This window comes from Canis lupus, chromosome 4 (assembly GCF_048164855.1).
Source record: "Canis lupus baileyi chromosome 4, mCanLup2.hap1, whole genome shotgun sequence".
Lineage (NCBI taxonomy): Eukaryota > Metazoa > Chordata > Mammalia > Carnivora > Canidae > Canis > Canis lupus.
In genome coordinates this window covers 22981771-23007355 of record NC_132841.1, presented here as the reverse complement: position 1 = coordinate 23007355, position 25585 = coordinate 22981771, and the positions used below count along the sequence as shown (strand labels likewise).

The 25585-nt window shown below is 51.2% G+C and overlaps 1 protein-coding gene across 1 annotated transcript in view; it reads right to left on the bottom strand.

Annotated features, from left to right (window-relative positions):
- The window catches only part of LOC140631987 (cadherin-23-like), a 283795-nt gene that overhangs the window by 202077 nt on the left and 56133 nt on the right, over positions 1-25585 (bottom strand). The window contains exons 3-5 of the mRNA XM_072823494.1: positions 6848-6990; positions 6231-6278; positions 6027-6119 (exon numbers count right to left, since the gene is read on the bottom strand). Of these exons, the coding sequence (XP_072679595.1) occupies positions 6027-6119; positions 6231-6278; positions 6848-6990 (284 nt within the window). The remainder of the gene's footprint in view (positions 1-6026; positions 6120-6230; positions 6279-6847; positions 6991-25585) is intronic.

The following is a 25585-nucleotide window of genomic DNA, read 5'->3' as shown; positions in this document are numbered from 1 at the left end:
ACCCCAGGCTGTGAGCAGTAAAGGACCCCTCACCTGGGTGAAGAAAGCCGGTGGGGGCAGAGCCCTTTGCGCAAAGGCTCCTGCTACCCTCCCAACTGCCCAAGAGGCAGAGGGGAGCAGCGGGGCTCTCTGCCCATTTGCCAAGGTCTTGTCCACTGGCCAGGCTCCCGGAGTGGGTGCAGGGGGTGGGGGGGCACACGGTCCCTGCTCAGGCTGGTGGGGGCGCTGAACGTACCACCACCCACAGTCAGGGCCGCATGCCGGACACTTGCTGAGGCTGGGCCCCATGCTAAGTGCTTCCCCCCCAACACGGTCCCGTTTCCTTCAATCCTGGAGACAATTTTGCAAGGCAGGCACAGCTATTTCCCTTTTGCAGGTAGAACTGAAGCTACCTGCCAAAAGCCACAGAACCAGGCCTGTCTCGTAATCCTGGCTCCACCTTTGGCAAGCTGTGGGCAAGGCACGGAGCTTCTCTGTTTCCATGTCCACACCCGTGGCATGGGACTGACAAGCGTGGCTAGCGTGTGAGGCGGCAGTGAGCGCTCAGTTAGCAGGGCCTTGGCCACAGAGGAAGCTCTCAACAATAACAACGGCGTCAACTTATTATATTATCGCAGGGATGAATTACTTTGTTTTACGGACAGATGCTCACCAGGAAGCTCCTTCTCCCTGCTTTCCTGTTTCTACTAAGGAGCTCCAGGGAGGAGTGGCTTTCATCTGTCCTTGCTAAGTGACATGGAGAGATGGGGTGGCCTAGGGAGACCCTGGCTTGGATCATGTCCCCAGCCGAGGGGGCCCGGGGCCCCTGCTGTCCCATCTCGGTCCATCTGCCAGCCTCTTCCCCTCTTCCAGCCTCCTCCCCACCTCACAGCTGGTCACCCGAAGCCATGAGTTACAAAGATCTATGCAGGACCTGTCAGTGATCTGGACAGGTCCCCAGGGAACCTACTTCCAGCCCAGCTTTATTTCCACAAGGGGACACTGGGTGTCTGTGAGGGACACACGTACACCAACTGCCACTGGCCCTCTCCAAAAAGATCTCTGGTCAGGGGTTAGAGTGCCCTTCTATCTTTTGGCAATCCCAATATATGAAAGGAAGCTAAAGAACAGGAAGTATATGATAATCCGGAGACACCCTAACCTCCCTGTGTGACTACCAAACTTCTACACATCCCGTGAGGTCCCAAACAAATGGTCCCTGCGTATAGACCAGGTCATTTCTTCCACAGTGCCTCCAGCCTGCTTTGCACGCCCTAAATGACCATAGCATTTAACACATTTATATGTTATTAGACCTCCTCTTACTTGGCTTTCTCTCTGTAAAATTGTCTTCCCTAAGGCCAAGACCTTGGTCTTAATCACCAGCATTTTACTAAATATACAACAAGCCACAAACCGGGCTAAGGGCTTTACCCACCTGCATTATTATATCTCGCACAATGACCACCTCCCCACTCCCACCCCCTATAAGGCAAATACTGTTGCTTGTCTCATTGATAAGAAGACTGAGGTCCAGAGAGGTTATGTCACCATCCTAAGTTGCACAGCTGGCCAATGGGAGAGCCCTTTTGCTCTACCCTACGTGTCCAAGCCAGCTTAGAAGCCCTGGGCCTTGATCTATAGCTGTTCAGCAAATGTTCACTGTGTTCATTTACAAAAAAAAAAAAAAAAAATACTGAGTGGCTCAGGGCACGATGGATCAGCTCTGGGCCTCAAAGGACAGGGAAAATCGAGTTCGGCTGGGAGCAGAAAGAAAACACTCGGGTACCGGTTAGAACGGCACAGTGTGTGTGCGGGGGAGCAAGAGAAAAGAGAGACAGAGACACAGGCTCCCAGGCACGGAATCGGCCCCGGGGCTGACAGGGTGATCGGAGCTGGGGAAGCCAGCAGGGAAGGTGAGAAGGGTAGGTTGAGGCCAGGTGGGTAACAGCCCAACCGTCCAGCGAAGGTGCATGAACTTGTCGAAACTTCAAGGACACGGCCCGCCCTGAGATTCCAGAAGCCCTCCTTGACCCCTTGACCCCAGGGGCCACCTGGCACTGTCTGAATTCTCACCTCACCCCCATCTCGCAGCCCGAACAGCCTGGCCTCAGGGTCACCTCCCTGGGGCACACCTGGAGGGCTGGTGGGGGGGTGGGGGGTGGCCCCGGGGAGGACACAGGGGACAGGGCAGCGCTGAAGGTCAGCGAGGCGGACACACCCCCCCTAATGAAGGTAGTGGAGCGGTGCTGCTGGGCACAGACACAGGCAAACACGTTTGAGCAAATTGGAACGCCATAAAAGTCTATTACAGCAAATCAAACAGCAGTCAGCATGACAGCCATTAGCCTGAAATGAATACACGGGGACTTAATGAGGTCTGTCGAGGCTGGCTTGGTGAATTAAGTTGCCAATTCTAGCAGGATTTCCCTTTTCTTTACGGACTTGAAAGCATCCACGCTGCCTCGTTAGGGCTTCGACAAGTGAATTGCAGGCCCTTTCACCCTGATAAAATGGATAATTACATGTAGAACAGCTTAGTGAGGGGAGAGGGCTGGGCAGGAGGGGAGCAGGAACACAGAAACCCAAACACACCTGTCTGGCTTCTCCAGAGCAGGGGCGGGGCCGGGCGGGGCCTTGGGGGGCGGGAGAGAGGGGCAGGCCTGGGGCAGGGGGCCTGCAGGTTCTCCTGGAGAAAGGGGCAGGGCCTGGCCTTGATCCAGCCTCAGGCCCACTCCTGTTCCCGGCAGCTGAGGATGGGCTGCCCTCACCCCACCTCAGGAGCACTCCGGTAGGGAAGGCCACAGGGGTCAGGCTCCAGGGCTCGCCACCACCAGTGGGGTTTGTCAGAAATGCAGCGTCCGGGGCCGGCTCTTCCCAGGCCACGGATTCAGAGTCGCAGGGGTGCAGGAATATGCATCGTAGCTAGTCCCCTAGGAAATTCTGATGGGGTGTGTTTGGGACCTTCTGATCCACCCCTTCTCGAACACTCAGTTCTGAATGGCTTCTGAAACGCGTAGCTCTGCTTTGGTCTGCATCGCGCCAGGGCTGGGGAGCTCAGTACATCCTTGGAAGGGTAGGGGGATAGAATGCGTGCTAGGTTTCCATACTAGAAAGTTCTTCCTTATATAGACCTAGAATCTGTCTCCCAGAAAACTTGCTCTTCACACCCATCCTCGGGTTCTGGGCACAACAGATCCCCAAATGATCAGGGCTTGTAGGGCTGGGGACAGTGGCTGCTGAGAAGGTGACGGAGACGGGACAGGTGGCTGGCACGACGAGAAGGGGAGCTCAGTAGATGGAAACAGCCACTGGAGCTTCTCTGCCAGCCCTTCAGGGATAATGAAGTACTTGAAGGAGAAGGAGAAGCTTCTCCTGCTGGGATGCATCCGCAGACCACGGGCTATCAGCCTTAGAAGGAACCTGTCCAATCCCCCAGTTTAACAGCTAGTGGGACCAAAGCCAGCAGGGGCAGTGATAAGCCCAGTCTCACCCAGCCAGTCCCAGGCACAGCCAGGACTAAATCCCAGATGTCTTGACTTACAGGACCTCCACTGCTTATCTTGGCAAGAGTCAGCTGGAAAGCCACCTCCTCCAGGAGGCCTGCGGAGATTTCTCTGATCACTCTGGCCACCCCTCAGCACTGACACCTCACAGGGTCTCCAGAGCCCCACCTCTTTCTCTGGCTTGCATTCTTACCCCATTCACTTCCACGGGGCCTCTGTCACACATCACACTTCTCAAGGGCAGGGCCCTGGGGTCGCCAGGGTGACCTCCAGGCCAGCAGGAGAGCCCAGGCTCAATTCCGGGCCAGGAGCCAGCAGGCCCTTTGCTGGTACCTCAGCTGGGGCCTGAACCAGGCAGCTAAGTTCTAGCTCAGGTGACCACACCAGGCCAGGGCTGGTCGGTGCCAAGCCACTCAGGTCAGGAGTGGCCAGGCCCGCATCCAGCTGACACCACACCCCACCGGCCACCGAGCAGCCCTAAGTAGGGCATCAAGTATCAAGTCAAGGAGGGGAGCTGGGGACGTTTACAGGCGAGCAAGTAAACCACACAGGCTGCCCTCCAAGAACTGTGTGTCCTTGTGGCTGGCCCCTCTCAGCCCACCCTCTGAGGAGAGTCATCAGATGTCATCAGATGGGCAGCAGGCAGGCCACTTTATCCTGCTTGTCCCCTGCTGTTGTTAGATAAGGGGGACTGGGGCCCAGAGAGGTTAAGTGACGTGCCCACATGGACCCAGCAATCTGGAAGCAGAGCAGGGGCCGGACCCCGGGGGCTCCTGCCGCCAGCTTCAGCTTCTGTCATTGCTCGTTCTTCCGGCCTTCCAGGTCTCTCTGCGCAGCGGGTGCATGGCACAGCGCCAAGCCCACGGCAGACACTCAATAAATATTTGTTAAATAGATGACTGACTGGAGAGCCTCTCTCCTTGGAGGCAGAGGCCTTCGGAGAATCCCAGGGGATCCCAACAGGGCGGCATTGGAGGTCACATCTCCTGGCAAGGCAGCGAGGGGAAGGCTGGCCCCGGGCCCAGAGGCTGGGGAGGAGGGATGTGACCTCTCGTCCCCTTGCCATCGCTGCTGCCTGTTGCCCCCTGTGAGAGAAGACAACGGGCAGCCATGCCTGCCAGGATGGCAGCTGAGCAATGGGCTCGGGCTCATTAACTCTGAGCCGTGCCCTTGGCTTCCGAGCCTGGGCCCGGAGCACAGGCTGGCACGTAGAGACCCTTAATTAAATTAGGGAGACTTCCAAATGAGAGGGGGCCCGGAGCCAAGCTGCAGCCCCGGACATGCTGGCCACAGCTCAGGGCAATGTGTCCCCCTGCTTGGGACTGTGGGCTCTCCCTCCCGAGGCCCTGCCACATCAGGGCAAGGTGCGGGAGCCTCCGTGCATTCCCACCCTCACATTTGTCCTCCCTTCCCTCCGTCTGGCACCAGCATAAGACCATTGGCTCACAGCTGAGTAAGGAAGGCCAGGAACAGGGTGAGGGGTGGAGGGCATGAGACAAGGTCTCTTCATCTTGGAGGGAATCTGAGGCTGCCCTGGGAGTCGGAAGGCTCAAAGTCAAAGCCGTGTGACCTTGGGCAAGTCACTGTCCCACACTGCGCCTCAGTTTCTTTATCTATAAACTGAACAGGTATTTTCTAAAGACTCTTCCCCTTCCCTGATCCAGTGACATATAACATAAAGGGGCTGGAACTCCAATGCCTTGGTGCTGAACCTGCCTCTCCCCAGGGGAATCCGTTCCCATCATTCCCAGGCCAAGGCTTTATTGCTGCCATTCAACCCAGAGCCCTGAGGGCAGGCCCGAGGGACACCCAATAGAAGCTCTTTACCCACCACCTTCAAGGTCTTTGAATTGCTAACTACCAGCCCAGAAGACTGCCATCAGTCACTGGGAGAGGACAGTAAGGGATGAGAACCCTAGTACCATTGGGAGCCGGCAGCCAGCTTATTAATGAACCGTTTGTAATGCAATAATTTGTACTTCTCAATTACCAGCAATGGCTTGGTTTTACATGCTTGCACTCATGCAAACACACTCAGAGTACACAGACGACCCAAAGGAGCAGAGGGCCAGGGAGACAGGCGGGCGAGCATAAGGCTAGGGAAAGAAAGTGCCTTCCTGGAGCCACCACCTGCTTCCTGGGTTATTGGGGGGACCCGTTCTGGACACAGCTGGAAAGCCGGGGGTCAGGCTTGCTAACCCACGTGCCCGTGGCCCACACTGGCTATGAACGGAAGCAAAGAGGCCACGACACCTGCCCCTTCTACCTCCTGTCCAGTCCTGCCTGCAGCTAGAATTGTGGGGCTCATCCCAGGCAGGCCTTCTATCAGGCCTGAGGCCACCTCCAACCCACCGTCCTTGACCATCCGGTAGGCCCTCACCCTCCGAGCTGTCGGCAAGGTCACTAACCTGCCCAGGGCTGGTGCTTGGGCTGCGGCGTGGGCAGGGGAAGCAGAGCTGGAGCTGCCCTGTACCCAGCTTCAGCCCCCGCCCAGATGGCCCACCCTCCACATCCCTTAAGTGTGACCCTGGGGGCTCCTACCTCAGGGATGCGGACGCTGTAGGGTTGGTTGTGAAACGTGGGTGCATTGTCATTCACGTCCCCGACCTGTATGTTCACCTTCCGCGTGATCACCTGGCAAGAGAAGGGTGGGGATTTGACGTTGGCAGTGGCCTCCAGCCTCTTTCTGCCCCAGGGCCCAGGACCCTGCCTCCCAGGGCAGCAGGGGCCTCAGAAGACACTCACCCCCTGGTGGTCACTGACGGAGAACTCCACTGTGAACTCAGACTTGGTCTGAAAGAGAGAAGGGGGGGAGGGAGAAGGCAGGGTTAGAGAGAGGTGCTCCCACGTCCTGAGTCCTGGGCCCTGGGCCCTAATCTGGGCTGGGCTTCTAAATGGCTGTGTGATCTTGAACAAGTCCCTAGACACCTCTGAGGCCATTTCTTCAAATGTAAGGAGAAAACAAGGGTTGGGGTTTTCAAACTCATACCTTAATTTGCTACGGGCTGCCACATCACCAGAATTGGTGTCTCTGGAAAATGTCCTTCAGGGGAGCACTGTTCATGGGGGTAGACTTGTATATACCACAGAGCCACCATTCTATGGGGCATGAACCCAGGGCCATGGTCCTTCTTGCCCGTCCAGTGTTGTCCCTTGTTTGGAGACATCCCAACCACCCCATTCCAACCCCAAGTCCAGATGCGAGCATTGATGGACTGAGGGACACCATTTAGGCAGCATGATGCTACTTTGGGGTCAGAATGGGGCCTCAGAGGAAGGCCCCTAAAAGATGATGAGCCAGCCTCCCTCAGGGTCTGCCCGCCAGGAAAGAACTGGGACAGGGGCATGGCCGGGTCATATACCTCTCTGTCCAGTGGCTGCCGCAGCCACACCACACCTGTGTCGGGCTCCACGGCAAAGAAGCGGGAAGCCTCCTCCCCAGACACGCCAAACACCAGGGGGTCATTGTCCATGTCTCGGGCCAGCAACTGGGTCACAGAGGAACCTGGAATAGCCACAGAAGAGATCAGAGAGTGACAGTAGGAGTGGGTCCCTTCCTCGGCACCTTGCTCGGGAGTCCCAGCCCACACACTGCCGGCAGGTCACTGACCCAGGCTCTTTGCCCCCACCCTGACCACGTGTCACAGTGTGTTACGTGCCTGTCACAGAGAACCGTGGCTCATCGTATTTTTATGTGGGTAATGAAGAGCTGTGGCCTTTGCCTATCCCCTTTTTTCTTGATTTTATTTTTATTTTTAAAAGATTTTATTTATTTATTCATGAGAGATACAGAGAAAGAGAGAGAGGCAGAGATACAGGCAGAGGGAGAAGCAGGCTCCATGCAGGGAGCCTGATCTGGGACTGGATCCCTGGATCCCAGGATCATACCCTGAGCCAAAGGCAGACACTCAACCACTGAGACACCTAGGCATCCCCCCCTTTTTCCTGATTTTAAATTTGGAGATTCCCTGCTCCTAGTGGCTCTGATGAGGGCAGGCCCCTTCAGTTCTTCTGCTCCAGGATGGGCACATCCCTCTCAGCCTTAGCCAATCAGAGCATTCCATCTCCCTGGTCACAATGACTAGCTAAGGGATGAGCATGTGACCCAGACGAGCCAGTCAAAGCCGACCCTGGGACTTGTGCTGGAATGACCGGGAAAGAGAAGCCCTCTTCCACTGGCCTTGCTACCTTGGCCCCACTGGCAGCCATCTCTGGCACCACACAGGAAGAATTTGCCTGAGAATGAGGCCAACAGGAGGAAAATAGAGCCAAATGGTGCACAGAGAGACTCCTGAAGGTTTGAGGGTGTGTAGCCAGCGGTGCCTGATTTTAGCTCCAACCTCCGGGCTTCTCAGCTACAGGAGCTAATATGTCTGCCTCTTCTTCTTCTTTTTTTTTTTTTTTTTTTTTTGGCCCGAGTCCGTCAGTTGAGTTGGATTTCTGCCTTTTGCAAATGGAAGCATTCATTCTAATTCACAAAAAATTACAATACTTGGCATTTGCCCAACAGTGGTGCGGGGCTGGCCTTGTGCTGAGTGCAGGAGTACACAGAGGTTATAGGAAGATGTGGTCCAGCCTCCAGGAGATGGAAGCCAGTACTGGGGTGCTAGGTATAGTTTCTGTTCACAAGAAGAGGACTGAGGTGTCCTTGTTCCCCAGGAAACACAGCCCTGGTCAGAGGCGCCCCCAGGATGCCTGGCCTACAGTCCTGCCTAGGAAGCCCTAGCATATTTAGGGCATCTTCCCCGGGGGATCACAGCCCTCCCTAAGTAGCGTTCAGGCAGGGTAACCAACCCCATGGTTTATCTGGGACTGAGGAATGACAGATACTAAAACCAGGAGGTCCCAGACAACTGGACAGGCTGGCCACCTTAGCTTCAGGAGGTCCTCGAACCTCTGGAAATCATGCAAAATGTCATGAGTGTACAGTATCACTTTCTGCAGAGAGGGGCTATAGTCTTTGTCTGATTCTCAAAGGGGTGGTTAGATTAGATTCACGGCCTTGGGCAAGTCACTTCTTTTAAAGCCTCAGTTTACCCCATAAGATGGAACAGACACTCTTTCTTCCCCAAATATAGCTTGTGTTTACTCAACAGCTCTGATGATCAAGCTAAGTAAGATAGGATTCCAAACTCTGGGACTGTTCTCTAGAAAAGAACACTACTGAGCTTTTCTAAGTGATACAAGAATAGCGAATATTTCTGAGTGCTAGCCACACTCTAGACACTGGGCTAGGGGGTTTCTATGTATTGTCTGATTCAATCCTGACCATTGTTCTACCCATTTACCAGATAAGGCAACAAAGAGTGATTAAGTAATTAACCATGGCCACACAGTAAAAGGCAGAGCTGGAATTCAGATCCCAGGCATTCTGGGTCTACAGCCTTTGTTGGTTTCCACAACCTTACACATCTCAATACTTGGTAAGTGAACTCAAGATTCAGGACTTCTAGGGACATGACCCTATCAGACCCTAACAAGAAGCCTAACACTTAGAAAAGAAAGATTCTGGGCAATGACTGGGCTCTGAGGATATGCCAGACAGTGCTAGCTAGGCTCATTCACCCGGATTCTCTCATTAAGTCCTCCCGGCAACTCAGTTGGTGGCCATTTTTCTACCCATTTTACAGATTAGGAAGTTGAGGATAAGAGAGGCAATGCATCCTTTCCAAGGTCACACAGCAGAACAGGATATGGAAACACCTAAGGTGATGAGAGGAGGTTAAAAGCAGGAGGGAGAGAAGAAAAATCATGAAACAGAGTCGGAACCACCTCGGAGATCCTCTGGGGAGTACAACCTTCCCATTTTTAAAGATGGAGAAGCTGAAGGCACCTCACTAGTTGCCCAAAGTGCAATGGTGGGGGACAGAGTCGGCAGCTAGAACCCACATTACTGGACTCCCAGTGCAGGGCTCCTTCTGGATGAGGAAGGAGGAGGAGGTATGTGAAGTCATAGGTCAACCAAGCACATCTGCTCAAAGCATGATGTCGTTCAATGGCAAGCAATTGTTCTATATGAAAATAAATGGGAATATTCTGGAGCACAACGTAACTATTTTTGAAGACCAAACCTAAAGCCGTAAAAGAATTTCCAGTCTCCCCCTGACTTCCAGGGATATGCATTTTGTTTCTCTTATGCTCAGATTTGCTTTAGCGGCCAAGTTTGAGGAGCGCTGAGCTCCTTCCTAATGCCTTGGGGAGATTCCATATGAGAAAACCTGAGGCCCAGAGCAGTCCTGCCTGCCCACAGTCAACAACCAGTCCATGGTGGCCCCCTGGAGTGGACGCTTCACCTGCCAACCACTGTCAGGGCCCAGCCTCTCCGCTGGCTGATGGGATTCTGGAAAAGACCACACTGGCCCTCCAGCCAAGGTCAGACGACTCAGCCCGATATCCTAAATGGCTTTCTTAGGCCCGATGTTCAGGCCCTTCCAAGAAGGGGGGCACTGGGCAGGACATGGATGGGGCCCATCAGCTGCTGTCACCCACTCTATAATTTCCTGGACTTTTATCCATTTTCCCCTCAATTATGTGCTGCTCAAAATGGTCCTTTTCGGCTTCCTCACGGGCTCTTGCCTGCTTACGCCTTCTTTGTGTCCCAGGTAATTGCTAGTGACCTTTTCTAAGTGTACTAATTAAAGGTGCCGATTTAATATTATATTTAAGACAAGACGCCCCGCAATTTTCCAGCTGGGCACAAACTCCCCCGCCCAGGGCTGTTCTGCTACTTTGCAGAAGCTGGGCCTCGCTTGGCTTCCCCTTGGACACAGGGCTCATTTCTCCACCAGGAAGGCTCCCAGAAACCTCTGTTTGCACCATTCACACAGGAACGAGGCCAATGTGTGGGGCTCAACTCCAACCCGGTGGTTCTAGGAGCCGCCACTCAGGAGAACCATCCCTGGCTGTGGGGCCCTGGGGTACACATACCGCGCTCTGTGTTTATTTCCCATCTGAGAAACAGGTAATATGTGCTGCGACTCAGGCTGTGGAATAGTACCTGGAGTTTTGTTGGGTTTTGTTCTAAAATTGTGATGAAATATATAGAACACAAAAATGCATCATTTTAACCATTTTGACATGTGCAATTCAGTCATACTAGGTACATTCACCACGTGGTACAACCCTCACCACGATCTGCTTCCAGAATATTTTCATCACCCCAAATGACACCTACGTCCACTAAGCAATCACTCCCCATTCCTCCCTGCCCCTGCCCTGGCAATCAAGAAGCCATTGTCCATCTCTATGAATTTGCCTGTTCTGGACATTTCATATAAATAAAATTATATGAGGGGTAGTCTTTGTGTCTGGCTTCTTTCACTCAGAATAAAGTCTTCGAAGTTCATCCATGTCGTAACATGTATTAGTATGTAATCCCTTCCTACGGCTGAGTAACACTCCATTGTATGGAGAGACCACATTTGTGTATCCATTCGTCTGTTGATGGACTTTTGGGTTGTTTCCCCCTTCTGGCTATTGTGAATCGTGCTGCTATGAACATTTGGGGGCAGGAACTAGGAACGAGGGGTGGGGAATTGCTGGGTCCTGTGATAATTCAACATTCAAGCTATGAAGGAGCCATCAAATTGTTTTCCCCAGCACCTGCACCATTTATATTCCCACCAGCAGTGGAGGAGGCCCGGAGCTCTTTCCAGTGGTAGGAAGGATACCCAATGATTGACCGGGGCTGGATGGTGGAGAGATGGGAGCTGGGCAGCCCTCCATTCCAGATGCTACTGGTACCCTACCCGTCAGGCCTCACACATCCCGCCGTCACACACATCAGCTCGATCTCCAAGTGCCAGCCCGGGTTGAGCTGGATTTCTGAGGGACACACTGGACAGGCTGGAAGTGCCAGGGGATTAAGAACCCCCGCAAAAGTGCTCAAAGAATGACTCATGCAAAGTGGCTGATAAAGATTTAGCAGATTACTGCTCCAGCTCCCTCACCTCTTGGGGTGGCTGATGCAGAGGTGTGTTGTACGTTGGCTCTTGGGGATCCCTGCTGGGACTCACCCCCAGCAGCCCATGGCGAGGACGTGGTTGGTCATGCACCTTCTCCTCCCTGCCTCACCTCCTCATTCCTCACCTGCGTTTCCTGGGACCCCCTTTCCAACAAATGATTTGCACTCAAACCCCCATCGCAAGGCCTGCTTTGGGGGGAACCCACAGAAGATACACCCTAAAATTGTGGCATCAGAATCACCCAGGAAGTAACAGTATAGATTCACAGGCCCTGCTGACTCAGCTGGCCCTGGGGTTGGGGGAGCCCAGAGTGTGAACTTTTACGCGGCAGCCCCACTCTCCCTAAAAGAGACCCTATTGCACAGCCAGGTTGGGAAGTCCTGTGACTGGTTTATAGCAGGGTGATCTTCAAATATTTAACAATGGGCATAGTACAGGCATCAACCAATCAGAAAGGATGCTGGCCATAAACAATCGGACCGGTGAGTACTGCCTGTAAGTCAGCCTGGTTTATGGCTCACATTTTAGATGCAGAGAAAAGCTCCTCTGGTCCCAGGATGATTTAAAGGCTCAGTCTTACGGATCTTGGCTCAATCAGTGCTGCAGGAGGACTCTCTGTTCTTGGTCTCCCCCCTGCCCTCACGAGGAAGGACAGCTCAGCAAGGCTAGCACCCTCCACTCTGTGCCAGCTCAACCCAAACAGGGGCCCAGACTCTCCTCGTGGGTAGAAAGTAGAACTGGAAAGAGTGCAAGGCACCATACATCCATGTACACAGCAGCCTCACTCACAACAGCCAAAAAGGGGAAGCAACTCACATCGATGGAAGAATGAGTGAACAAAATGCCATCCATACATACAATGGGATATTATCCAGCCTTAAAAAAGGTCGGGAACTCCGACACATGCTGCAACATGATGAACCCTGAGGACACTGTGCTGAGTGAAACATGCCAGTCACAAACAGACAAACACCGTATGACTCCCCTTATGTGAGATACTGGGTGAGTCAAATTCACAGAGACCAAAAGGAGAAGGGTGGGTGCTAGGGGCTGGGGAGGAGGGAGGAATGGGAAGTTATTGTTTAATGGGTATAAAGCTTCAGATTGGCAAGGGGGAAAGAGTTCTGGAGATCTGGTGCATGACAACATGAGTGCACTGAACACTCTCTTGAACTATACATTAAAAAAATGATCAAATTGGTAAACTTTTGTTATGTGTATTTTAACACAATTAAAGAATTTTAAACCTGGGACACCTGTGTGGCTCAGCAGTTGAGTGCCTGCCTTCGGCTCAGGGCATGATCCTGGGTGCAGGGATCGAGGCCCACATCGAGCTCCCTGCATGGAGCCTGCTCCTCCTTCTGCCTATGTCTCTGCCTCTCTCTCTGTGTCTCTCATGAGTAATAATAAATAAATAAATAAATAAATAAATAAATAAATAAATAAATAAATAAATAACCCAAACTTAAATCAGATTCTGTCCAAGGCCCTGGCTATCTGGTCTGAGGCAGCACCTGTCACGGCAGTTCGCACAGGCTCCTGGGCTCACCCCTTCCAGACCTGGACCTTCTTTCTGCTTCTGAACAGTCTGTGGCTGCCCCAGGGTCTCAGCCCTGGTTGTGCCTTCTGCTGGGAATGTCCCTACCCTGCCAGCTTCCTCACTCTTCACCTCTCAGCCCAAGAGTTACCTTCTCAGAGAGGCCTCCCCAATACTTGATCATACAGAGACAGTCTATCTAAAGAGATGCCCCATCACCCCATGTCTCTGCATCCCTTCCCCTGAGCTGTGACTGTCTCCTGACTTACAGGCTGCCTGCCATGCAAGCACCCCCATGTCAGCTCCATGGGGACCACAGCCTGGCCTGTGTCATGTTCCCTGCTGAACCCCTAAACCTAACACAGGGGCTGGCATCCCAGGGGTGCTTGGTGAAGAGCCGCTGGGCAAACAAATGAGTCCCACAGACTATCTAGAGGCACTAGGTGATGTAGATCCAAAGTCATGTAGATCTGTGAGCTACAACGAGGGCAGAGAGTATAGCCAGGTAATTCCTAATTATGTATACTAATGGACAGGAAAAAGCATGGCTAATCAAAACCTAATAATGCTCAAACCAGTAGTGCTTGCTTTTGGGTGCAGGCAGAATCATAGTTGGGGACTGGATGGGGGTCTACTCTCTCAGGAACTAGCCCTGTACCCCATTGTTGGGCAACGTATCCCAACCTTGGGCCATGAACTCTATCCTATGGCCCTATATCCCATCCTGGAGTAATATCCTCCATCCTGGGGTATTACACCCTATCCTGAGGGCCATCTACCCCATCCCAGGCCATGGACCCTGAACTGGGAGCCATCTACCCTATCCCAGGCCATGGACCCTGAACTGGGGGCCATCTACCCCATCCCAGGCCATGGACCCTATCCTGGGAGCCATCTACCCCATCCCAGGCCATGGACCCTATCCTGGGGGCCATCTACCCCACCCCAAGCCACGGACCCTATCCTGGGGGCCATCTACCCCATCCCAGGCCATGGACCCTGAACTGGGGGCCATCTACCCCTTCCCAGGCCATGGACCCTGAACTGGGGGCCAGCTACCCCATCCGAGGCCATGAACCCTATCCTGGGAGCCATCTACCCCATCCCAGGCCATGGACCCTATCCTGGGACCATCTATCCCATCCCAGGCCATGGACCCTATCCTGGGAGTCATCTACCCCATCCCAGGCCATGGACCCTATCCTGGGGGCCATCTACCCGATCCCAGGCCATGGATCCCATCCTGGGGGCCATCTACCCCACCCCAAGCCACGGACCCTATCCTGGGGCCATCTACCCCATCCCAGGCCATGGCCCTATCCTGGGGGCCATCTACCCCATCCCAGGCCACAGGCCCTATCCTGGGGGCCACCTACCCCATCCCAGGCCATAGATCCTATCCTGGGGGCCATCTACCCCATCCCAGGCCATGGACCCTGAACTGGGGGCCATCTACCCCATCCCAGGCCATGGACCCTATCCTGGGAGCCATCTACCCCATCCCAGGTCATAGACCCTATCCCGGGGGCCATCTACCCCATCCGAGGCCATGGACCCTATCTTGGGGGCCATCTACCCCATCCGAGGCCATGGACCCTGTCCCGAGGGCTATGTACCACCCTTGAGGCCAGGTACCCCATCCTGAGCAGCATATCCCATTCTGGGTGCCATGTACCCCATCTTGGGGCAGCATACCCCATCCTGCAGTCCAGGGGCCCTGGTTGGGGTGGGGGATCCACTCAGTAGGCTACAAATGCTCTTGAGAGGCACAGGGCTGGTGACACATCTCTGTGGTGGCCTCAGTCCCTCAGCAGCAGGCCCCGTCCGTCTTCTAGGCAAAGGGCGAACAATCACAGCTTTCCCTGCAGCCCTGCTGGGCCCACACTGATCGACGAGATGACTGCTATTACTATTATTGTTGTTATTTGCGCGGAGGGGTGAGGGCCGGGATTGGCATGTCACGCACCCCCGGAGAGCTGGGAGTTTTGGCCGAGAGACGAGGGGTGGGCCGGGAACTCAGGCAGGGCAGTGGCAGCTGCAAGGCTTTTTATTTATTCTGGATGGGGGAAGGTGAAAGCTGTCTGCTCCCCCCCAAACACAGAGAGGGAGCTGCAGAGGGGCCGAGAACACACTGCGCTTCCTCCTGGCAGCAGCGTCTTCCTACAGCCAACCTCTGACTGCAATCCTCCTGCTCAGCCGCCTCCCTGCATGCCCACAGGACTCAGCCCTGCGACACCCCTCCCAACCTGCACTGCCCCCCGCCTCGGGACGGGGTGGGGGGGTCCCATTCCCACAGGGTCCCTAGGCCCAGCCCACCAGCTTCCCTCCCTCAAGCATGCCCTGGCCCTGCACATTCCCACGCGTGTGCTCCTGTGGCTTCTCCTCCCACGGCCTCCCCGCCCCAGCCGCCTGTAAGGGCATGTCTCAAATGCCACCCTGGTCACAAAGTTGTCTCCCCTCTGAGCAGCCTGAGCCACTGTTTGCACCTCCGGGCAGCACAGAGAGGCCATCGGCCCTTGAAGACAGAGGCTGATGTCCTGGGACACGCTTTCAAACCTCCTCCCACCCCGAGTGAGGAACTGTGGCTCCCCTCCGGGGCCCAGCGGCTAGCCAGTGCCTTCCTTCGCAGACACCACGCTAATCAATCACAGCTCCCTCCTCTGCTGAGTCTACATCCAACTTCAGAATCCTTCGCAACACTGGGGCTAGCCGCAGCCCCTGCTGGCCAGCCTTAGAAGGGATGTGAGAGCAAGCCTATAAGGACTGGACATCAGCCCTGACCTATGTCCCTTCCCATCCAGGGGCCAAGGATCTCAGGGCAGTTGGAAGGGGGGGAACCAGACTGGGAGCCTACGGGGAACTCAGAAGCAAGGGCTAGTCACGGCTGAAGGAGAACCTCACAGACAAAGCCCCGCATTGTGCAGAGGGAGAAGCAGGGGTCCTGGTCGGGAGGTGACGGCTTGGGACATGGGGGTCGTGGAGTGCATGGACAGTGGCTGCGTCAAGGAGCAGCAGAAGGAGGCCTCGGGCTCTGGGTTACAGGCCCTGGGTTACGATGGGGTCTTTCTGACAGTAACCACTGCCCGGTCCCCACCGCCACAGAGCCTGCCCCACAAGCCCCATGCCCACCGTTCTCCTCCTGGTCTGGAGGGGCCTAGCTGCATTGGTCTTGGTCTCCGCCAGAGCCAGGGGCTCCTGCCCTCCCCCTCTCCCCTGGGACGAGCCCCCCAGAGCCGGGGCTGGCCTTGGAGCCTGCAATCTCATTTGTCTCTCCTTCCGGATCAGACAGGCCGGTTAAGTGCCTTGATTCCTACGGATAATCTCATTTGTCTTAGGTTCACCCTCCCCATTCTCCTGCCTTCAACCAGGCTCCTTCCTCCCAATCCCCCCCAGGGGCCTGAACTTGGTTTGACCTCAGAAGAGCTGATCTTTGTTTTGGGTTTTCTGGTGGTTGCCCTAGGCGGATTTATCTGCCTGGGGGAAGTCAGGGTGGAGGTGTGATGTGGACCCCTCTCTCCTGAGAGGCAGGTGGCCCTCAGCCTGCCTGTGCTGACCAAGGTCCTCACTCTCTTCAGAAAACCCTAGCTCTGGATCAAGGGAACTGTCTCTCTCTCCAGAAGCCCTGGGCCATCTGCATGTCCTCTCTCCCCTGCAGCTCGGCCCACTCAGAGTAGATGGCAGGAACCGTCTGGGGGAAAGAAACCAGCATTCATTAAGCATCCATTGTTTGCCTGGCACCATGCTCAGGGGTTTGCACTCATTCTCACTATCACCTATTTCTCACCATGACCCCACCGAGAGGGGTTAGCATCCCCACTATGCAGACAAGAAAGGTAAGGCTCAGAGGGGTAAAGTGACCAACCCCAGGTCACAGCTAGGAGGTGGCGGAGGGAGGATTTGAACTCAAGTTGGTCTGACTTAGAATTCAGGTTCCCTCTACCACCCTCTCAGCTTTTAACACAAGCCTTTTCCCCAAGCCCTAATCTGAGCAGCTAAACACTGCCTCGCCTCACCCCACAGAGACTGACCCCCAGGGAGACCCCCAGACCCTCTCCATGTTTTAGGCTCCTTCACATTTTAGGCTGCCCTGGACCCCCTGGGTTTACTTGGCTGGGCTGAAGGTGAGTACCCCTGAGGCAGAGACTGTGGGACCCCCCCCACCACCACCCTGGCTTTCCACAGCCCACCTTCACAAGCCAACAAGATGGTGATTCCCTCCTGAGAGTTTGAGAAGAGGTGGCTGGCTCACCTGGGCACACAGGTGTCTGATGGCCAAGGGGACGGGCTAATTCAGCAGAGAAGGAGACGTTACACAGAGCAGGATGATATAAACCAGAGGTTTTGGTGGCAGGGAAGAGGAGGAGCTACATGTTATTGCTATTTTAAAGTAATAAAGCATAAGAGGTTAGGTTGGACATTAAATATTTGAGGGACCCAGTCCAGAGTCTCAGAAGCTCAGAGCTGTTCCACTTCTGGCACAACAGAGCAAATAAGATCATTATCGCAAGGGCTGCCAGGCCCAGCAGCAGACAACAACGTGCTCTAAGCCTCTATAACCTTATGAGTCACATGGAGAGGTTAGGTTACTTGCCTAAAGTCACACAGCTAGCCCATGACAGAACTCAGATTGTTCAGTGACCTATCTGACCCCTACGATGCCATTACAGTCCTTCCTTAATTCATTTAACAAACACTGCCTGAGCACCTGCTCTGTCCTAGGCCCCGCTTTAGGCCCTGATGATACAACAATGAACAAGACAGAAGTCCTTGCGCACGTGGAGCTGACATTCCAGTGGGCACACCTACATCCCCATTATGCCACATGCTTTTCCCGGCTGCTCTCAGGCATTCTGGGGAAGCATGAACCTGTGCGGGGCCAGTCCCCAGGTCATGGTTCCATGAGCATTGTACAGGGAAGGGTCTTGAGGCTGCATGGGATCAGCAGGAAAAAACACCATGATCCATTAGACACCTGCTGTGAGCAGGGGACAGGGGACAGGGGTAGCCGTACACATACCAAAGCCGTACACATACCTCACACTCTTGATGAGGCTGACAGACTCATTTTACAAAGGAGAAGGCAGGGCTGGGCAGCTCCGTGATGAGTTCACAGGTGCCCAGAGAACAGCTGTAGTAGGCAGAGCTGAGACTTGGATCAGCCTTGGGCTCCCGGTACTCCTTCCAGCATATCACATTAAAGTCCCATCTCGTTAAAATACCTTTAAGACCACGGTCCCGTTTGCCACATCACATACAAGGCATTGTGGAAGAGAGGAGAGCACACACACCCTGGCCCCGGCTGGCAAGGCTCCCCAAACTGGTGGAGACACCCAGGGAACCAGGCTGACCTGTCCCAGGTGGTCTGGATACCCTTTTCTTCACAGGAATGGCAGCCTGAACAAGAAATAACCATGAATCAAGAGGCTCCAGAATGCTGTTTGACCTTCCTAAGTCCTTGCTGCAGCTCCCAGGCCCAGGGGGGCTGAAGTCCTGTCACAGGGGCCCTGAGAGCCGAGTGGTAGTTACTAGATTTAATAACAGTGATAATAGTGGGGTGGGTATTTTTTTCCCCTTCTCCTGAAACTTTTCAATTCATTGAACTGTTCAATTAACTTTACAAAAGGAAATGTGGAAAAATGTCGGCAAATTGAACTTGACATTATCATTAAAATAAACAGAGCACTGCAGGCCTTTAAAGGCTCACAAAGAGATTATCCAAACACTTGCAGGCACGTGCTGACTCCTTCCAGCTCACAGGGACCCTAGCCCTCCCTCCTGCCCAAGCTTGTGCCCTGCTCAACAGTCACATTCACATTCCCCCAGCTCTCAATGAGGCCCTGCTAATATTACCCGTCATCACCACCACCCCCACTGTGAATGTGAAGGACGGAGGCCAGGCTCTGCTAACCAGCTGGCATCCCCAGCGAGTCCTTTTCCTCTCTGGCCAAAGATGGAATATTTTAGTCCAGTGTGTCTCAGGCCTGGCTGCACATCAGATTCCAGGTCCTAGTCATCTAAAATTCTTTTCAAAGTGAATTTGGACTTTAAGGTCCGACTTCAGAATCCCAATCCCTCCTGTGCCCCCATACCTTAGCTAGAGCCTAAGGCCCAGGGGCTGCTTCTCTTCACCTTTGGGTAGCAGGAAAGAATACTACTAAGAAAGGTGTCACCGGGAAGCAGGTGAGAAAGACACCCTTCCCCTCACCCCTGCTCTCTCCACTTCCCACTGTGCAGGAGGCCAGAAAAGTCCCTCCAGAAATCACTTCCTCTTTGAGGAGACTCATAATTACCCACAATGATCACAGCACCATTCATTTTGCCCTAAAATTAATACATCACGTTGAGAATGATATCGTACTAATTTATCACAAGATTTATGAAACTTGCACTTTTTCTAATGAGATTTATGCAAATGCCGCTCTTGACACTGTTTGTGTTTTAAAAAGTTTTGACAGGGAAGTGGGGGTCCAGCCCAGCTGGCAGAGGCCCTGCCCCCACTCAGAGCCTGAGGAGAGTGGCTCCATAGTGATTCCTGCCCTTGGAGGGTCCCACGGGAGCAAACCCCTTGGCCTTTCCACTGGGCTCATCCCTCAGTCCCATTTCTCTCCAGATACACCCTTACTCATCTGGAGCCAGCCCTCCCAGCACGTGTACCTGCTGCCTTGGGAGGAGGGGCCACTACAGGTGGTAATCAAGGGTCCTCTCACCCAATCAGAGGCCTTCCAGGCCCTCAGTCTCTGAGAACAATCACAGGTGACAGCATCCCACTAGCCAGGGCACAAGACAAAAGACACACACAGGAAGCAAAATGTAAGATGGCACTCACTCGCAGGTGCTGGCCCCATACTTGTATGTGTCTCAGAGTGTCCCCTAAAATGTTGTGGCATGGGGGCCTCACCTGCCTCACCCTAATACCTGCCTTGCCGCTAGCTACCATTTACTGAGCACCAACTGTATGACAGGTACTTTGTTAAGCACTTCACACATACAATCTCATTTATTATTTACCACAAACTCGTGAAAAAAGTATTTCCCACACTTAAATGAGGAGACTGAGTCTCAAAGAAATTTAGTAATTTGGCCAAGATCACACAGCTAGGAAGAGGTGGAGTCAGAATTCAAATCCAGGCCCATCTGACCCTGAAGACATTTTTCTCCAGTACTGAGAGTCCAGTACTGAAGTCCCCAAACAGTCACAGGGGACTTCCCTCTTCTGGGGGTTTAGTAACACCAAATATCCAAGAGTCATATCCCACATATTCCATTATCCAGAACACAGATGAAAACCAGGAAATTAGCCCCAAAGGTCTTTGAGCAGCTAAAAGTCATAGCACAAAATCCATACACTAAATTTCAAGCCCATAATGAAAAAGAGATAAGGTCAGGTCCTCACTCTGAGCCTATTTACTCTCACTTTACATACAATTATAATTAGATTGATTCTGATTTTTCGATTCATAGAAATGTCAAGCAGAGATATGAACAATAATAAAAAGCAATAAACAATAACTTCTGCTGTTCCCAAAAAGAAAAGATCAAAGCTCTCTGAAAAGTGATAGCTTAAAATAATCTGAGTCCTTCCACTAGCTCCTGTCCACAACAATGTATCATCAGACAGTGCTATCCAACCTGAGGTGTTGTTCAATGATGTGCCAAGAAAGTGCTAAATGCTGAGTCATTCCTATGTAAGAAGGCAGGTACATATATAATAGATCTCATGAAAAATCCATGCAAGTCATTCTAATTTAAAAAAGATTTTATGCTTAAAGGAATGCTCCCCAAAGTGTATTTCACGAATCATTAATTCCCTGCGATGTTAATGGGTATTCCATGAAAATGTACTCCTTGGTCAAAGAGGTCTAGGGACTACTATCTTAAAGAAATGTAAACAAGGTTCCTTCCTGCAGGACTTCTAGAGTCTTTCTTACATTAATGTGCATTCTGAAACTCCACAGGTGGTAAAGAAGATACAGCTTTCCCCAGATTTATTTGGCCAAGAAACCCTTTCTTCCAAAAGCATCTCAAAGGATATATGTGGTTCAGGAAATAATTGGGGAAACACTGGGCCAGCAATTTTTCTGGCTATCTTTATTTGAGACATATCTTTGTGGGGTGGGGGTGGATGGGTGGATGGGTGGATGGGTGGAGAGATGGATAAACTGATGGATGGATATATGGATGGATGAACAGAAGGAAGGAACGATGGCTGGGTGGGTGGGTGGGTAGATGGGTGAGTAGAGAGATAGATAATTTGATGGATGGATATATGGATGGATGGACAGACAGAAGGAATAATGGCTGGGTGAACAAAGAACAATCAGTAAAGGAACAACTAAATGAATAAGCTGTTTTCATCCAAGGAGCATATGCAAATCTCTGTCATGGAGGGGAACACATGGGTATAAAATCTGGGATTACTCCTCCAGATGAATTGGCCCATTTCCCTACCAGGTTATAAGTCACTGCTTCATGAGGAGGGAAATTGGGCCTCTGAGGAGGACATCAAGTGAGCTGTTTTTCACTGAAGCCAAATCCTAAGCACCCAACACCTTGAGCTAATGATAATAATAACTCTGAATATGTGTATGATGCCCAATACTTAAAGTGCTTTCCTGGCCATTCATTCCAGGTCCTCTGCCACCACGCCCCCTAGGCAGTGGGCTGGCCAGTGGCTATGGCTATACACTCTCTTCATGAACTACAATTCAGTACCATTGAGTAAGAAGTCCAGAGTCATCCAGGGTGGGCTCCTGGAATTGGAGTCGGGCCCAAGTCCCACTTCTGGACCCATCAGTGTAACCTAAGCAAGTCTTGCCACCTCACTGACCTCACTGATATCTCAGAAGCTTATGGCAAAGATCAAGCCAGTAAACATAAGAGGAAGCTCTTCATAAATCCCAGACATCCCCAAGAGGCTTCAATTCCCCCACGGCAGCCTCCAACCAAAGCACTCCACACACTGTCCTAACTTGCTGCCTATCTTCTGGTCTGAATCTACCATCTGACTGTGAGCTCCCTGAGGGCAAAGATGATGACTCCTGTTGCCTGCTGTGCCCCCAAAGCTCCGCGTAGTTCCCTGGAATAGGATAGGCCTTTGGTCAGTGTCTACACAGTGTCTACAACAAATGAGTGAATGAGTGAGTGGAAGAAAGGATATATGAATGAATGAATGAATGATGAAAGACTATAAACTCAATGTGATATGATTCTAGAATTTGCAGGAATGTGGTAATGCTAAAAGGATCCCATCCCCAGTCTCTAATGGACACATTCCAAGGAGTATCCTGCTATCCCCATTCTGAGCGGCAGTTTTCCCAGTGGGCAACCTGTCTGCTGCCTGTCTAACTGGGAAGGATATTCTTTAATTAGGTCTGTTTAGTTCTTAATTAGGCAGAGGGCAAACTTGTGGAGTCCTTGCATGTCCTCTTTCAATTGGAATAAGGATTCTTCCTCCCAGTCCTCTGTGAACAGAGTTGGAAGTGCTCGGGCCCCACATCATTGAAATGGTGTACCCTAGTGGATGGGAGGTGGGAACTAGTAAGTGAGGAGTTAGGGTGGGCTGCAGAAGGGTTCCCTTGCCTTAGGAGGAACTGCCCAGAGACTAATATCTACACACCTTTTCACCCATATTTGTCATGCCATGGTTTACAGTACCCACATTCTCTGGATATTGGGAGTGTAATTCACTCTGGAAACTTGTAGGCAAGACTGTGGCCTCTTCTCTCCCCCTCTCTCTCTTCTCTCTCTCTCTCTTTCTTGCTGGGTCTTCCCTCTTAAATCATTCTCTGAAATCTGCTTTAAGAGGCCGAGAAAGGGAGGTGGAGGCCATGTTCTTCATTCCCTCTAGGTCCTGCATTTCACTATAGACTGTCAGGGGCCAAGTGACCAGTGCCCAGCAGACCATTTCCTCCCCAGAGCAGGTCAGAGAGTGTGGTGAAATGCCAGTGAAAATATCCTACCTCCTATCAGGCAAATATAGGAGGGGCTGGCTGCCTTCCCATTGCTATCCAACCAAGCCTGACACAGGACAATGGGAGACCTGTGCACAGTGAAGCAAAGAACCCCTGAATGTGGCTTCCTGGGTGGGGGGTGATAGCCAGGACTTGCCCATGCTCCAATGGAGAAGGAGTTCCTTTGTCTCCAGTGGGAATCACAGAATGTCAGAGCTGGATGGAGCCTTGGACATCATGAAGTGCCCTCAGGTTACTTACAAGGACACAGAGGCCCAGGGTAGGTGAGGCTGGTCAAAGTTCCAGAGACAGTGACAGAGTCAAGAATAAAATCCTGCTCTCCTCTGTCACAAGTAAGTACATTCCTACCTTGTGTCTTCAAAAATGTATCTCTCCCTGCCCATCAACTTTTCTGTACATCCTTCCTCCCACAAATTGTACTGAATATATCAAGACAATCTCAAAAAAAAAAAAAAAACAACAACAACAACCCCAAAATATAATGTTTCTGGTTGCACTACAATAGAAGGACATAGATGGTGACCCTAATTTAAGGTTGTAAAAGAAAACCCAATTCCTCTAACAGCAACTCAGTCAAATCAACCACCACCATTATGGTTCAGTCAAAGCACTTACCTAGTAAATGGGTGCTGTGGCTACTGTCAAGTTTGGAGCACCGGACTTCAACTATATGCCCCAAACTGTGCAAGTCTGTTGATTTGACTAGGGACCTTAGGTGACTGGTGTTTCCTAGGGATGTGCCATGGACAGGGTTCTGGTGAGTTAGTGGTATTGGATGGAAGGCAGTGCTGGGAGAGAAATTTAAAGGTGCCCAAATAATGGCCTCAGTCAGGACCAGCACCCCTCCAGAGTGGCTTCTGCTGGGAAAGGTGTGGGGAAGCCTCACCAATTAGCATACTCACAATAGTCACAGCAAGGCCTCATAGACAGCCACCCTGGAGGTCAGCCCTGCCTATCAGCATGCCTGTGGCAGTTGTGGCCTGGCCAGAGAAGAGGGCACTCATAGCCCACATAGCAAAAAACCCTGGAGCACTTGGTTCTGGTGACCACAGGACAACTTCTAAATAAGGCCATGCCTTTAAGACCAGGAGAAATAACCGATCTTCCCAGTATATAGAAACAAACACAGAAAAAGAGCTAAAATAAGGAGATAGAGGAATAAGCTCCAAACAAAAGAATAAGGTAAAGTCTCAGAAAAAGAACTAAACAAAATGGAGATAAACAATCTACTGGCTAAGAGTTCAAAATAAAGGTCATGAAGATGTTCATTGAACCTGGGAGAAGAATGGAAAAATACAGTGAGAAGTTCAACAAAAAGGTAGAAAATATAAGAAAAAACTAATCAGGGCTGAAGAATACAATAATTAAAATGAAAAATACACTAGCAGGAATCAGTAGCAGATTAGAGAATGAAGAAGAATGAATCAGTTATCCAAAAGACAGTGTAGTGGAAATCATCCAAGCTGAACAGCAAAATGAAAAAAATTTAAAAAAAAATTCAGATAGTTTAAGGGACCTCTGACAAAACATCAAGTGTATCAACAATCATATTGTAAGATTCCAAAAGGGAGAAGAGAGAAAGAAAGTAGCAGAAAACATATTTGAAAAGTTAATAGCTAAACATTTTCCTAACCTGGGGAAGGAAACATCCAAGTCCAGGAAGCACAGAGAACCCCAAACAAGATGGACCTCCCAAAGAGGTCCACACCAAGACATAGTAATTAAAATGTCAAAAATTAAAGATAAAAAGAAAGAATCTTAAAAACAGCCAAAGAAAAACAAATAGTTGTGTACAGAGGAAACCTATAATATCAGCTGATTTTTTAGTAGAAACTTTGCAGGCCAGAAGAAAGTGGCATGTTATACTCAAAATGCAGAAAGGAAAAAAATCTTACAACCAAAAATACCCTATCCAATTTTGAAGTTGAAGATTATCAACTTCAAAACTAAAGGAGAGATAAAGAGTTCTTCAGACAAAAGTTAAAGGAGTTCATCACCATTAACTTGGCTTTACAAGAAACGCTAAGAAAGACTTTTTTAAGCAGAAAAGGCCATAACCAGAAGTAAGAAAATTATGAAAGAAAAAAATCTCACTGGTAAAAGCAAACATAGAATAAAGGTAGTGGATAAACCACTTAATAAGCTGGTATGAAGGCTAAAAAATATATAAAATCCATTATATTTATAATAATTATCTAAGGTATACACAAAATAAAAATATATAAAATATGGTGTTGAAAACATGAGACATGGAGTGAAGCAAGGAGTAATAATGTAGTGCTTTTACAATGTGTTCCAAGTTAAGTTAATCAACAACTTAAAATAGACTGCTATGTATAGGGTATTATACACGAACCTCATAGTAACTACAAACCAAAAGCCTATGATAAATATACATGAAAAAATAAAGAAAAAGGAACCAGAACATAACATTAAAGGTCATCAAATCACAAGGGAAGAGAACAAGGGAAAAAGAAAAAACAGAGATGAACTACAAAAACAATTATAAAACAATGAACAAAATGGCAATAAGTATGCAACTGTCAGTAATTACTTTAGATGTAAATGGACTAAATGCTCCAATCAAAAGACAGAGGGTGACTGAATAAAACAAAACAAAACAAAACA